Below are 14,824 nucleotides of genomic sequence, written 5' to 3' on the forward strand. Positions count from 1 at the left end.
CATAGAAACTTTAGAGAAATTTTCTGTTATTTTTAATTAATGAATACTCCTGTATTCTATTTTTAAAGATGAAAAATGAGCTTTAGAAATCCCTACATGTATCCCCAGTGAATATGTTCTTGAACAGTGGTTTATGGATTAGAAATTTGTATGTGGAGCCTTGTTTCCTCTTAAATGAGATTATAAAAATAAAGATGCAGTTCCAGAAATAAAGATTTGATATCATTAGATTTAAATGAAGGCATGATGTTTGAAATAGTAACAGTGTGTTCAAAATACTAACCTTGATAGTTTATGCATCAAAGTGAAAAATAAACCAGGCAGTAATGGCTAGTAACACATGTTGAAACCATGGATGCACTGAGTTTCTTTTCTGCCAGAAATTGAACCAAGAGAAGAGGTTTGTTGCTAGATATTTGGCAGCTGTCTAATGAAACACAGTTTAGTCCTTTCCACTTCCCCTTGTCCCAAATGCACACATTTCAAATTCGTTTCTTTGCTAATAGGACTGAGAAAGAACTGAAGCTAATGAAGGCTGTGAATATTTAGTGCATACATTATCATAAACCAAGACTAACTGAATATGAGAGCAGATAGAACAAGTGGTGTCAGTCAGTAAGCATTATTTTACATTATATAAACCTTTAGGGTATTTTAATCACCCTCATAGCTCTTTCCCAGTGTTTTCCACTAGTAGGAATTTATTAAATGTTTTTACCCTTTGTGTGCAAGGCATTGTAGTGGGTATTGTTGATCACATAAAGAGACATATGATGTATATAATATAGTTCCTGCCTTCAGGCTACAGAGAAGACAGAGATATTAAGATAAACATATCTGTTATATGTTTTTATAAACAGAATAACAGGGTAGTCACTAATGTGACAGTGGTTAAAGAAAACACTGGTTGTGAATGGCTGAAGTCCAGCTTCGTTGGCAAAGTGCTGCATGTGACCGTGATAATAATGACTAAAATGTAAAGCTAATATTAAATCAATTTTTAAAACTTTCTTTATGTAGCTTCTTCTGGCACATAAGAAGAAGCATCACTTATAAGAAGAAAACTTAGCCGTGCTATTTAAAAAATTTTTAGACTAGTAATGGATAAAGATTTTTTGGAAAGTTTAGAGTTTCTGTCTACTTTCTAACCCGCAATTTATCTTCCATTTTCAATTCACCCAGGGTAGTTGCTGTAGAGCTGTTTGAATAATCAGAAAAAGGCATACATAAGTTTAAGTTCTCATATTTGACTGTAGTATTTCAGCCAGTAAAATCATACATCTTGATGGCATTTCTTTAAGTGTAGTCACTATTCCCATTAATAAAAGAAAAAAATTGCTGTAACAGGGAGGCAGAACCTTTTCTTGGGCGGGGCATATTGGAGTTTTGCCTACTGATTACTGTTGGGCCTCATGACTTGACTGCTGAACTGATAGTTATTATGGCTTGTAGGCAGCATTCCCAGAATAAACAATAAATATGCATGGCTTGATTATTAATGAATAATCTATGAATAAGTATGGTCTGTTTATGCTCATTACTATGAAAAAGACTTATTTATAATACTTTAAAGAAGAAAAGCACATTTGAAAACCAGATACCGATGTTGATGAGCTGCTTTTTGAACACATCTTTGGGAAAAAGTTTGATGCAGTTTATTTTTGTTGCTTAAGAGCATTATCTCACAAGTTAGAACTGTTTAACTGGATTTTAAAGAACTTTCTAGTAATTTGTATTATTCAGAATAGCAGAGAAATAGGTTACATTGGAATAAAGAGAACTTAAAACTCTTTATCAGTTATTAAAATCCTGTTCTAGCTACAGATTTGTGATTTGCTACTTTGAGTACTGTCATGCATATCATTACTCATTAAAAATCACATCTATTATAATTCCACTTTTCTAATATGGTTCCCTGAAGTCTTAGATGTTCCTTTGCCTCCCTGCCTGTTTGTGCTTTAGAACTTAATGGTATCATTCTGTTCAAAAAGCCTTAGGCTCATTTTTTTTTCTTCCATTTTCCTTCAAATAGTTGCTGAATCGCCTTGATCTCCCCCTCAGTTTGGTGTGTGGGTTTTTACCCTGAACCCCTGTTACTCGTTCTCAGTAGTTTATATTCACTCCTTTGGGAAACATTTTGGATGCTTTCTAGATTCAAGAACTTTATTAGCTATTTTGACATAGAGCCATAGTTTTATGGTATAAAGAGCTTATTTCTCACTGATATATTTATTCAGTTGCCTGCTTATATTTTATACCATTGTGACTTAGATCGTCAACTCTAGAAAGTAGAGACCAGTTTAAGATTTCCCTTGTTTCTATCATTGCTTGATAGTACCCATACACAGTTAAGCTGGAAGTTTTGTTTTTAGTGGTTTTATTTTGGATCAGCTATATTAAATATTATTCCAAGTTATTTGGAATTAAAATTATCTTAAATATTTTGTTTTAGGAAACTCTGTGAGCGTCAGCTAAAAAACCGTGAGATTAGGTATCAGAAGTCATAGATATTTATATCTAATTCTTCTCTTACCTTTTATACTTCAGGCAAGTTGTGAGGATTAGTACCTTTTATTTTGTGATACGTAAGCTCAAATTAAATCATTCATTCATGTGATCTTAATTATTTTATGGTGCAAGTTACCATTTAGTAAATTATACTTTCTATTGCCCTTCCCTGCTTTTATTTTCTCCTGGGCACTTTACACACATTTGCTGTTTGCTTTACTCATTTGGTTATCATCCTCTTCTCTCTTCAAAACCTAAGTAAGGTTCAGACGAGCAGGGATTTTGTTTTGTCCACTGCTATCTCCCCAGTGGCTAGACTATGGCCTGGATGATAGTCAAAGCTCAGTGCATATTTGCTGAGTAAATGAATGCATGAATGTGCTTCATGCGGACTGCAGTTTAGCTAACACAGCTAGCAAAGGAAGCAGTAGCGAGAGAGGTTGGAGGAGATCCAAGAGGGAGTTACGTGAGGAGTGTCAGAGTTTTAAGGAAGGAGTGTGCAGTTGTATGAAATGTCACAAATCAAATAATTCAAGTTTGGATTTAGAATAAACGGGTGTTCAGGTGTAAATAAGATGTGCGGGCTACTGAGTTATTTACAATATTTAAATTTGCAGCAACTGAATTTTTTTGTTGTTTAAATGTGAATTGGCCAAGATTTAACTTATACTTAATGTTTGTGGGGTGCTTTGACCTTTAAAAACTGCATTTACATAGTATTTCAGCTTCTGTCCCACGAGGCAGTGTGGTAAATGTTATTACATACTTCCAAGTCTGCATTTAAAGCTGAGGAAATGCTAAGACTTGAGTAGATGCCTTTTCCAAGGTCTCTGCTAGGAACTACTACAACAGTGCAAAATACCCATCTTTTGACCAGTGTTATTTTCTTTATTTACACAAGTAATCTAATTTAGTCAATTTTATTTTGTATGTATACTTGTAAGCTCATTAAATTGTTTAGAAAAAAAGATGTGGCATAAATTGACTTAACAGTATATTACTGATGTGACACTGGTGGGAAGATTACGTCAAGAGACCTGGACAGACATAATTGGTGCACTGTTAAGAGGATTAGTTGATAAAGTTTCATGGATTCAAATACTCCTACATTCATGTTTACTTTTAGATTGTTTTCAGAGGATGATCATGGACAGGACTATTTTTCCAACAGTAATATAACTGAGATAAATATTGTGATAACTACTCTGATAAAGCATTTTATGACCTTCACCTTGGATTATTTTTATATATTTTCTGTGAAGCTGCAATTGAATATTTTGTGATAATTTCAACATCAAGCAGTCCAGCTGCTAAATAGTAACAGCTGCAAGGACCATATCCTAACAGTGTTGTAGTTAAACCAACTTAGATATTTTCTGAGTTGAGAGGAGTCTAGTCTGATTTGTTTTGAGGTTATTTAATTAAAGTTGCCACTTTTGCACTTTTGTGTGCAGTGTTCAAAATATGTTATCCAGTACTGGATAGGTACTGTTGAGGAGGAAATATCTTCCAGAGTTTAGAGTTTTGTTATGTTTTGCCTTTTTTTCTTTTTTTTTTTTTTTTTTTTTTGGCTTTACCAGCTTGGATGTGAATAATAAGTAAGTAGGAAAAACACATCTACTTTCTTAATTTTCTACAAAATGGAATCGTGTCATATATATTAGTCTACTTTCTTTTTCACATAATATCTCTAGGACATCTTTCCAGGTCAGTGCATATATTATCTAACTCTTTTACTGTATAGTATGTGTTATAACATAATCTATTTAACATTTAACATTATTTAGCTGACTTTTCATCTGGTGTGAATTCATTTTATCCTTTCAAGTTGATTTTTTTAGCCTAACCATTCATATTTCAGTATGCAGTGAATAAGAATTTAAGCAAAACAAATTTTTTATTTTCCCTAGTAGAAATCTATTCTTTTAAATATGTCTTCTTCGAGTTGCTAAAATTCCAAAGTTCTTGCAAAAATATATTTTAGTTTTATAAAATTTACATAGAATGTTATTTTTTGCAGGTTTCTGAAGGTTTGTGGATCTGAATTAGTACGACTTGAATTGTCTTGCAGCCACTTTCTTAATGAAACTTGTTTAGAAGTTATTTCTGAGATGTGTCCAAATCTACAGGCCTTAAATCTCTCCTCCTGTGATAAGCTACCACCTCAAGCTTTCAACCACATTGCCAAGTTATGCAGCCTTAAACGACTTGTTCTCTATCGAACAAAAGTAGAGGTAAGAATAATTCATAATTTTCATCATTGCGAGTATAATAACCAACTGAATATTTAGTTTTAATTGCTTATAATGTGTTTTTTATTTTTAAATCAAGTTTATGATGCCATATGACTACTCTAAAATCATTTGAGCTGATTCAGTCATTGTAAAGTTATTTAGAGCCTAATATGTTTTTAATTTATAAGGAAATGTTTTTCTCTGTGCTCTTAAAATTTTTTTGATGCTATTCATGTTCTCAGGAAAAGAAATAAGCAGTTGGCTGAGGCAAGCCAAAATTCTGTCAGGGAATGAATTAGAGAAAGGTAGGAGCATAGAATGAAAGAGGACATTTGCCTGGAGGGGGAGGAAGCAAAGTGGTATTTATCCTGGACCACACTCAGGGGTTAAACCTTGTAATACAGTAGTTAATGAGTCTCATTAAAAAAAAATGGAATCATGTCATATATATTAGCCTACTTCCTTTTTCACATATCATCTCTAGGGCGTCTTTCCAGGTCAGTGCATATATTATCTAACTCTTTTAGTGTATAGTATATGTTATAACATAATCTATATAACATTCTCCAAATAATCAGCATTTAGTTTTTTCAGTTGTTTTCCTTTTACAAACTACCTAGCACTAACATTCATCTGTGCATAGTTTTACACATACTTACTATCACTGTTGTTGGATAGAGTCCTGGAGGTGGTGGTGTTAGGTTAAAGAGTATGTGCCTGGGCCCCTGTAGTACACAATCAGTTTGTCATATACTTGTTTTGTCTGCTCCATGCATATTTGTCTTCTTTTCTATTCCTCGAATGTTCTGACCTGGTCCCAGCTCAGGACTTTTGCTGTTTTGTTTTGCCTGTCTGGAAAGTTTGTCTAGCTCATTATGGCTGCCCTTTTTTCAGCTCAGTGTTCAACTGGCATATTTTTTTAGAGGTGGCTTCCTGGACGCTGACAAAATGTAGGTCCCCTTCTAGTTTGCTTCCTTCATATCACCCAGTTTTATTTCCTTTTTAACATCCTTATCACTCTATGAAATGATATTTGTTTTTTTGCTTATTTTCTGTCTTCTCACATTAGGATAAAACAGTAGAAGCCTTGTCGGTCTTTTTCATTGCCATGTTTCCAGAATCTAGAATAGTACTTGCTAAAGATTGGCCATTCAATAAATATTTGTTAAGTAAGTGAATAAAGATAACCAAATTACCCTTCCAAAATGATACACCAGTGACTTGGGAGACTGGATTAATTCTGGTGGGAATGGTTTGGTTCCTAAGGTTGTTGTAAGGTGAACAGGTTGTTGTAAGGTGAGGATGCCCTTTGTGTTTGGCCTCTTTGCACTGTCTGCTTTGTCTTTGACCTTCTGCCATGCTAAGACACAGCAGGAGAAAGCCCTTATCAGAAGCCAAATAGATGACAGTGCCATGCCCCTTGAATTTCCCAGCCTACATACCTGTGAGCTAAATAAACTCTTTTTCTTTATGAGCTACCCAGCCTCAGGTATTTTGTTATAGCAACACCAAATGAACTAAGACGGCATTATTCTCAATTTGGGGCAAAATGTTTAGCTAGACTTTAACAGGTGACCTGGCAGGGTGGAAAGAATACTTTGATTCTAGTTCTAGCCATGTCAGCGATAAGCTTGGTAATCTAGGTTAAGACATTGTCTCAGATTCCCAGATTTTTTGTTTTTAAAATGAAAGAATTATTGTCCCTGAATGCTAGATGATATTAGCCTGTGCTTTTATTGGTCTGTGGTGAAATGACTCCCCATTTGTGTGGGTTTAAAATTGTTACCTATCTTATTTTGGGTAGACTGTTGATTCTGAAATTATACCATGCCTGCTTTTTATTGGAATATTTACTATTTTATGGGCCTGTGTACTATAAGCTGAAATCCTCTGAGCAAGGAGGTTTTAAATGCCTCATTTAAAATTTTCTGATTGTTTAACTTTAGTAAGAAATATAGTATACATAATTATTAAATGAGCCTTTGAGAAGAAAAATAGGGTAAAAGCCAAAAAAACATTAACTTGCTAGCCATCTTATGTCTGTGGTGACTTGTGAAAATATATCCCATGAAATGTTTTTGAAATGTTACATAGTAATGTCATCTAAGTGTCAGAGAATTATTAAGTATTCTACAGTTTTCTTAAATTTGTCTCAAGAGACTGATAGATATTATTAAATTTTTAAAGTTTGAATTATGAGGATTAAGAAGATTTCATATCTCAAGAGTGGAAATTTATACATGTATACCTAAGTCTAGATAACATAAGCTCTTGTTTCCATCAGTTACTTAAATTCACATGTAAAATCATTTTATGAGTGTATTAAATAAAATTTAGGTTGTGCCCTCTGTTACTCCCTATTAAATTTTTTTATTGGCCCATCTGCTAAAGTACCATAAAAGTCACATAAATACTACACGATTTTTCTGACACTGAGTATGTGGAAAAAATTATAAAGTTGAGTTTTCATTGATCTATGGTTGACTTATAATAAAATTAAAGATGCTATTATTTTAGTGATATCATTTGCAAATTTGAAATTGAGAAAATCTTACCCAGACAGTGTTTACTTTTAATGCTTCCCAACTCATTGCTTTCTACCTATACTTCACTCACTTCTGTTATTATCTCTTCATTCTTGGGATCTACATCAGATCCATATGGGCCTAACTAAATCAGAAAAAGGAGAGATGGCAAAATAATAAGCTGGTTTTTTTAAAAACAAACAGAAGCTACAGCACTGGTATTCACATCAATCTGTAAACACCTCCATTGTCACTTAAGCAAAGCATTATGTTACCTCCTCCTTCCTTTGGTACATACTCCCCTTTAATTTTGCACCTAATGATGCTGGTGGACGAGAGCAAACAGAATGAGAAGACAAGATGTAGGAGACTGGTCTCTCTTTAAACCTTCCACATAGTCACTGGCAGTATACTCTCATATTCTAGACTCTGTTTTGAAAAGAAGGAGCAGTAATTGATTTCAAATGCCTCTGCTTGCTCTAAGGAAATATATGAGAAGAAAAAGAAGATAAAAATTTTAAGTTTTCTGAGAGAGGTTATTTTGTTTTAAAAGGGCTACAAATTATCCAGTACCACTTTAACCCTGTTTTTCTGAGCCCTTTAAATTCTAAAATAAGCAAAAATTAGTATTACAAAATATGGACTGTATTATAGTATATTAACCTCACAGAGACTAGTTTACATATATATGATAAAATACAGTTACATTTTGTGTGCCTGTACATAATTTATATTAATATAGTATATTTATGCCATTTTATGAGACTTAAACAAGTCCGTATGCATAGTGAATAAAGTTTTTGAGGATTTTGGAGACCTGGAATTTAGTCCCAAAGTTTGGGAAAACTTACTGAATATATCCTGTTGATTGTCCTAGACATTTTGCATTATTATTTAATTCTTTATACCTTTCTGAATGGGGTTGGTCGAACTCTCATTTTTACACATAATTAAATTAAGGTCTCAAAAGATTAATAAATTGCCCACTAGCACAAGCAATAGAGTCAGGATTTGAAGTCAGATCTTGTGGCCTTGGTGTTGTAGTTAAAATCATAAGATATATAAAAGCATAGAATAGTAGTTATTCTAATAGCTTGGCTGTTTGTGTCTAAAACAAGGATTTTCTTTACTCCTTATTCTTATTTCTAATTTGTAGTTGGTAAGGAAATATAGTAACTAACATATACAACATTATAATCCATGTGAAAATACAAACTATTAAGTTTATAGTTGATAAATATGCAGGAAAATGGAATTTTTGTCTTTTTACTAGCTTAGTTTGAAGTCTTAGTTGTTCTGAATTTATAAATCACAACTTGTTATTCAGATTACATTTAGAAACATGTAAGTGAAAGTTTGTAGCATCAATACATAATTAACTGCTTTAAGTAAATAGCTTATATTGGCATATTCTCAATTTTATACTATAATGGAGAGCAGCATTGAGATAGATAATCCTCAAAATAATTTTGGCATGTAAAATGATGTGTTGTTGATAGCTAGGTGATGTGTTCTTAAGTGGTTAGCCATAGCCAGGCATGCAGCAGGCCTGATGACTCAGTAAAAATGAGACTTCAGGAGAATGGAACTGTGGCAGGATCAGAATTGTCTTGTATGCTAGTAGGTGGATTCTGGGATGTTGATGTGGTCCCTCCCTGCATCAGTGGTTGTTTAGAATTTTTAGCCTTATAAGATGGTAAAATATAGTTCAACTTGATTTCTTAGTTTATTTCAGGAGATCTTTTTCTTTCTTTAGATGTGTTTAGGATTACAGTGAAAAATAACTTCAGAGAAATAACAAATGTCTTATAAATTCAGCAAAGAAAATTCACAAAGTAAGCTATATGTAGAGTCAGGGGCATATATTTGTTGAATTTCATTGATGCAGAGCATTAAATACGTGCCTATTAAAGAACAAGATGCCATTACAAAAAAGACAGAGTGGACGGGTATACAGTAAACCCAATTACATGCTAGCACTGTCACAGGCTTGTGCTTAGTTGGAGGATGATCTGTGTTGCGAAACCTTTTTAGTAGAAATTACCCTTGAGCTGAGATTTATGCCCTGTTTACTGTGTGATCCCAGAATTCTAGTGAAAGGGGTTGGTAAATAAGATTTTTGCTCCTGAATTTGGTGAATCTTTTAGAGTTGAATAGATAGGACGTTATGCAAAAGATGGCAATTGAGACAGGAAAGACACTTTAGTTGTGCTTAGTTTCTTCTACATCCGTAGCATGGAAATAATTCACTGTGTTAGGTATTACAATGATTAGAAGGACTTAGATTCCTTCTTTTTGGTTCTTCTCTACTCATAAGATTCTTATTATGTATGATAAATATTGATTGCAAGTACTTCTTTAACCATACATGATGATGTATTTTTGTGAAAGTAGAGCTATAAAAATCTGGCTTATTCAGCTGGGCTCGGGGGCTCATGCCTGAAATCCCATCACTTTGGGAGGCTGAGGCAGAAGGATCACTTGAGACCAGGAGTTCAAGACCAGCCTGGGCAACATAGCAAGACCCCCATCTCTACAGAAATTAGCTGGACATGCCCCTGTAGTAGCACTCAGGAGACTGAAGTGGGAGGATTGCTTGAGCCCAGGAAGTCGAGGCTGCAGTGAGCTGTGATTGTGCCACTGCACTCCAGCCTGAGTGACAGTACAAGACCTTATCTCAAAAATAAAATAAATCTGACTCATTAAATAGACTTCTAAATACTTGAAAAAAAAAACCAACTTTTATTTTGAAATAATTTTAGACTTACAGAGAAGTCGCAGAAAAAAAAGTGATTTCTTATGTACTTTTCACCCAGGTTCCCCTACTATATGTATAATTGTTTTATTGAACCATTTGAAAATAAGTTGAAAATGTAATAACCCTTTATTCCTGGGTCATTATAAGTGAAAGACATAATTTGTCCTAAAAGGGCGTATATCTGTAATGTACTTTTAAGTACTTGCGTTATGGGCTGAATTGTATCTTCCCAAAATATTCATATGTTGAAGTCCTACCCCCCAGTGCCTAAGAATTTGTCTGTATTTGGAGATCGGGTTTTTAAAGGCTTTTAAAGAGGTAATTAAGGTTAAATGAGGTCATTAGGGTAGAGCCTAATCCACTGTGACTGGTGTCCTTAAGGAAGAGAAGATTAGGACACACACACACACACAGGGAAGACCATGTGAAGACAATGGAAGATAACCATCTATAAGCCAATAAGAGAAGTCTTAGAAGAAACCAACTCTGCTGACACCTAGATCTCAGATTTCTAGCCTACACAATTGTGAACAAGTAAATTTCTGATGGTTAAACTACCTAGTCTAGGATACTTTGTTATAGCAGTCTAGAAAACAAATATACCTTGTATAGGATCGCATAAGAATAACTTTTTAACATAGGGCATGAGAGTGTCTTTAAGATAAGTCCCACACATGTACTAAAACAATCTGGACTACTGTTAGAAGTTTGAGCCTGTTTACCTTTCCTCTGTTTGAGGGGGGAAAAATCTGGAATCAGGGGAGAGAGTGGGGCATGACAGGTAGTTCAGTAAGAATGTTATTCTGTTGCTTCGCAGCAGACTGGAAAACCAAGAGTGTTTTTTAAAAGTTGGAGTTATAAATGGAACACCTGCATCCAGTTTTGATTGCCTCACTTCAAGAATGATAGAGCATAAATTGAGAGAATCTGAAGAAGTGAAAAAACTGATTATAGGTATTGTGGGGGACTAGTGTATGACAGTAATCCATAAGTAGGGTTCAGCATCTGTTTACTTGGCCTGCTCTGCTGTGTCAACAGTTTCAAGGACCCCTCTACTTTTATCTTCATGAACTAGAAGACAACAAAAGAAGTTGATCTTTACTTCTGTAGGATATTAACACTCTCCTATGTTTTTCTTTCTGTGCCAGTTTATTTGGCAGAGCATATATATAAGTAAAATTGCACACCACCCTGCCTGTTGATGAAAGCAGCTGGGCTTTCCTATAACTGTCTTTTGAAAGAGTGTGATTTAATTTAGTGCTATGAATTTGTTTTCTGACATGTGTATGTGGTGGTCTCCTTACTGCATTCTTACTTGATTTAAACAATACATTATTGTATTTTGGTAAGTAGAGCAGGGGTGGCCTTTCTTTTAAAAGAGCCATTGCATGTTCTCATTCATAGGCGGGTGTTGAAAAATGAGAACACATGGACACAGAGAGGGGAGCATCACAAACTGGGGTGTGCTGAGGGGGGCTAGGGGAGGGACAGCAGGGGTTAGGGTGGTTGGGGAGGGATAACATGGAGAGAAATGCCAGATATAGGTGATGAGGGGATGGAGGCAAAAACCACCTTGTCAGGTATGTACCTATGCAACAACCCTGCATGATTTGCACATGTACCCCAGAACCTGAAGTACAATTTAAAAAAAAAAAAGGAAATAAATTTTTTTTAAAAAGCCATTACAACTAACAAAGTCAGACTATAAGACCCGGCTGCAACTTTGGGAGACTGAGGCAGGCAGTTAACGAGGTCAAGAGATCGAGACCATCCTGGCCAACATGGTGAAACCTTGTCTCTACTAAACATAAAAAAAAATAAAAAAAAAAATTAACTGGGTATGGTGGCGTGTGCCTGTAGTCTCAGCTTCTTGGAGGTGCTGAGGCAGGAGAATTGCTTGAACCTAGGAGGCGGAGGTTGCAGTGAGCTAAGATCACGCCACTGCACTCCAGCCTGGTGACAGAGCGAGACTTGTTCTCAAAAAAAAAAAAAAAGAAAGAAAGAGAAAAAAAACACCTGACTGTGTGGCAAATGAAGAGGGTGGCTTCTTACTTAACAGAGCCAGTGCTAATAACTAAGACCAGGGTGAGAAATTGAAATAGAACCAAATGCAAACTGTCATTAGCTGTCATCTAAAATGCAGTCTATTTTAAACAGAAATGTTAATATAGCTAGATAATATATAAAACAAAGATATTAGTAATTACTTTGTTCTTAAACACAATCAAGAATCAAGAGTTTTAATAGCTGATAATAAGTGTAATTTATCACATTATAAAACTAACAGACTTTCTTAGAGTCCTTGGTATGTGTCTCTAGGCTGTATTTCTATATCCTGCTTGGCCTTGTAGAACTTTCAATGGGCATAGGCAACTTGGTGGGGTGAGTATGTGTGACCTGAATGAATGGGTTGTAGATTCAGTTAGAGTCAAGAAGCCTAACTTGTGAGTGCAGTGATGGCGGAGATCATATTTTGGAGAGGGCAGACTGCTTATCAAACACAACCATGACAGTGGCCAATAAACCAGTTATAAGAAATGTACCTGGAAAGGACACCGTCCATTAGAGATAGCTAATTAGACCATCCTCTCACTGTTGACATGTCTTAAGAAAAGCCAAATTAAAGTTATAGGACCGCAATATCTATATTCCCATGTCTTTTTTTTTTTTTTTTTTTTTTTTTTTTTTTGTAGAGATAGGGTCTCACTGTGTTGCTTAGGCTGGTCTTAACCTCCTGGGCTCGAGTGAACCTCCTGTCTCAGCCTCCCAAGTACTGGGATTACATGCATGAGCCACCACACCCAGCCCCGAGTCTTTTTGACTGCAAATCTCTGCTACCATCCATTGTGGGTTGTTATGAAAATTGATCAATTGAGTATTTATGAGGAAAGATATATTCGACTGTATTATTGTAGGAAAGAGCCAATACAGTGATAAAAATAGGCTTCAAAATGAGACTGCAGGGCAACGCAAAGGTGTGTGAACGTTTAGTCTTAGATTTTGTTTCATCACACACAAGGATTATAAGAATTTGACAAATTTTCTGAACCTTAAACTGAAACTTTTATGGTAGAGCTAAAATTCTGGCTCTGTGGTCTAGGATAGCTATTAACCATCTACAGTTAGGTTTAGAGAGCTTTCCCCTTTTTCCTCAAAGATGATATAAGGAGCTTCATTAATTTTTGCCGTTTATGCTATTTAGCTTTCTCATTTTAGAGATCCATCAGAATTCTAACACCCCACCTTAGTGTTGATGTTAAAGTTGTGAAAGACAATATTGTTTTCAAGTTATGATTATGTATCAGTGTATAATCTATACCATATTGTATATTTGAACTGTATAAAAGAAAATAATTTCTAGTAGATGGTTCATAGCAAATCTGGGCAAAGTAATTGAATTTAAATGTTCTAAAATGATGATTATTTCTATATATGCTTGGTTTCAAGTACTTTAAATATTTGTCAAAATACTTCAACTTTTTTTTTTGGATATTTTTGTTTCTGAGACGGAGTCTCACTGCGACACCCGGGCTGGAGTGCAATGGCACGATCTTGGCTCACTGCAGCCTCTGCCTCCTGGGTTCAAGCAATTCTCCTGACCCAGCCTCCAGAGTAGCTGAGACTACAGGCATGCCAACATGCCCAGCTGATTTCTGTATTTTTAGTAGAGACGGGGTTTCACCACATTGGCCAGGCTAGTCTTCAACTCCTGAGCTCAGGTGATCCACCCGCCTCGGCCTCCCAAAGTGCTGGGATTACAAGCATAAGCCACCACACCCAGACTTCAACTTTTATTCTGTATTCTTCTCACTAAATTTATTAGAATTGGAAGAGTGGAGCAAATAAAATTTTAATTAGAGAAAGATTTACATTTATACATGTATTTTACACTCTAATAATTGAGTGGTTGTGTTCTTAGGGTTTCTTTGGAGATATTTGTTATGCAAATTTATGAATTTTCATTTAGTGAATGTACTTTTATAAAATTTCACCTTCTTACTAGGAGATAGTGCTCTGATGTGCTTGAAATGTTTTAAATGTACAGAAAGTACATTTGTTTCTGATCATCTTATGTAACTAGTCTATATTTTAGCTAGTCTTTATAATATGTACACTTGTTACTTGTTTCTTATTTATATGCTTTCTAGGAATCATGTTTTAGAATGGAGAATACTAATTTGGAATCCTGCTGTCCTATACTGAGTGTACAATTAAGGGTTACAATAACCAACAATTAATTTTTAACATTGAGCAAAAAAGTCATAAACTAGTTGTAACAGCTATAAACCTACATTAATGTAAAATAGCAAACATATTACTGCATACATTGATTGTACAAGGTCTCGGTGTATTATAAAGTATACAAGTATGCATAAATACATGCGAGTATATTAAACATCAGTTATCTTAATAAGTATTTTTGCTTAGCACTTTAGAAGTCTGGAGGGTGGGAAGTTATGAAGTTTATGGATAGCATTTCTTAAAAAGCTGTCAATGAAAATTTGAATTTGTGCCTTCTTTTATCTATTTTTTTTTTTTTTTGAGACAGAGTCTCACTCTGCCACCAGGTGCCAGGGTGGAGTGCAGTGGCGCAAGCTCAGCTCACTGCAACCTCTGCCTCCCGGGTTCAAGCAGTTCTCCTGCCTCAGCCTCTCGAGTAGCTGGGACTACAGGTGTGTGCCACCACTCCCAGCTAATTTTTATATTTTAGTAGAGACGGGGTTTCACTATGTTGGCCAGGATGGTATCAATCTCTTGACCTTGTGATCCATCTGCCTCAGCCTCCCAAAGTGCTGGGA

At 35.1% G+C, this 14,824-nt stretch overlaps 1 protein-coding gene across 2 annotated transcripts in view; it reads left to right on the plus strand.

The window, feature by feature from the left end:
• FBXL4 (F-box and leucine rich repeat protein 4) overlaps positions 1-14,824 on the plus strand; it is a 66,625-nt gene that overhangs the window by 37,089 nt on the left and 14,712 nt on the right. For both annotated transcript variants that reach the window (XM_032275212.1, XM_032275211.1), the window contains one exon: positions 4,529-4,742. In XM_032275212.1, coding sequence (XP_032131103.1) covers positions 4,529-4,742 — 214 coding nt within the window. The remainder of the gene's footprint in view (positions 1-4,528; positions 4,743-14,824) is intronic.

The sequence above is a fragment of the Sapajus apella genome, unplaced genomic scaffold (assembly GCF_009761245.1).
Source record: "Sapajus apella isolate SASKATOON/1434 unplaced genomic scaffold, GSC_monkey_1.0 scaffold6, whole genome shotgun sequence".
Taxonomy (NCBI): domain Eukaryota; kingdom Metazoa; phylum Chordata; class Mammalia; order Primates; family Cebidae; genus Sapajus; species Sapajus apella.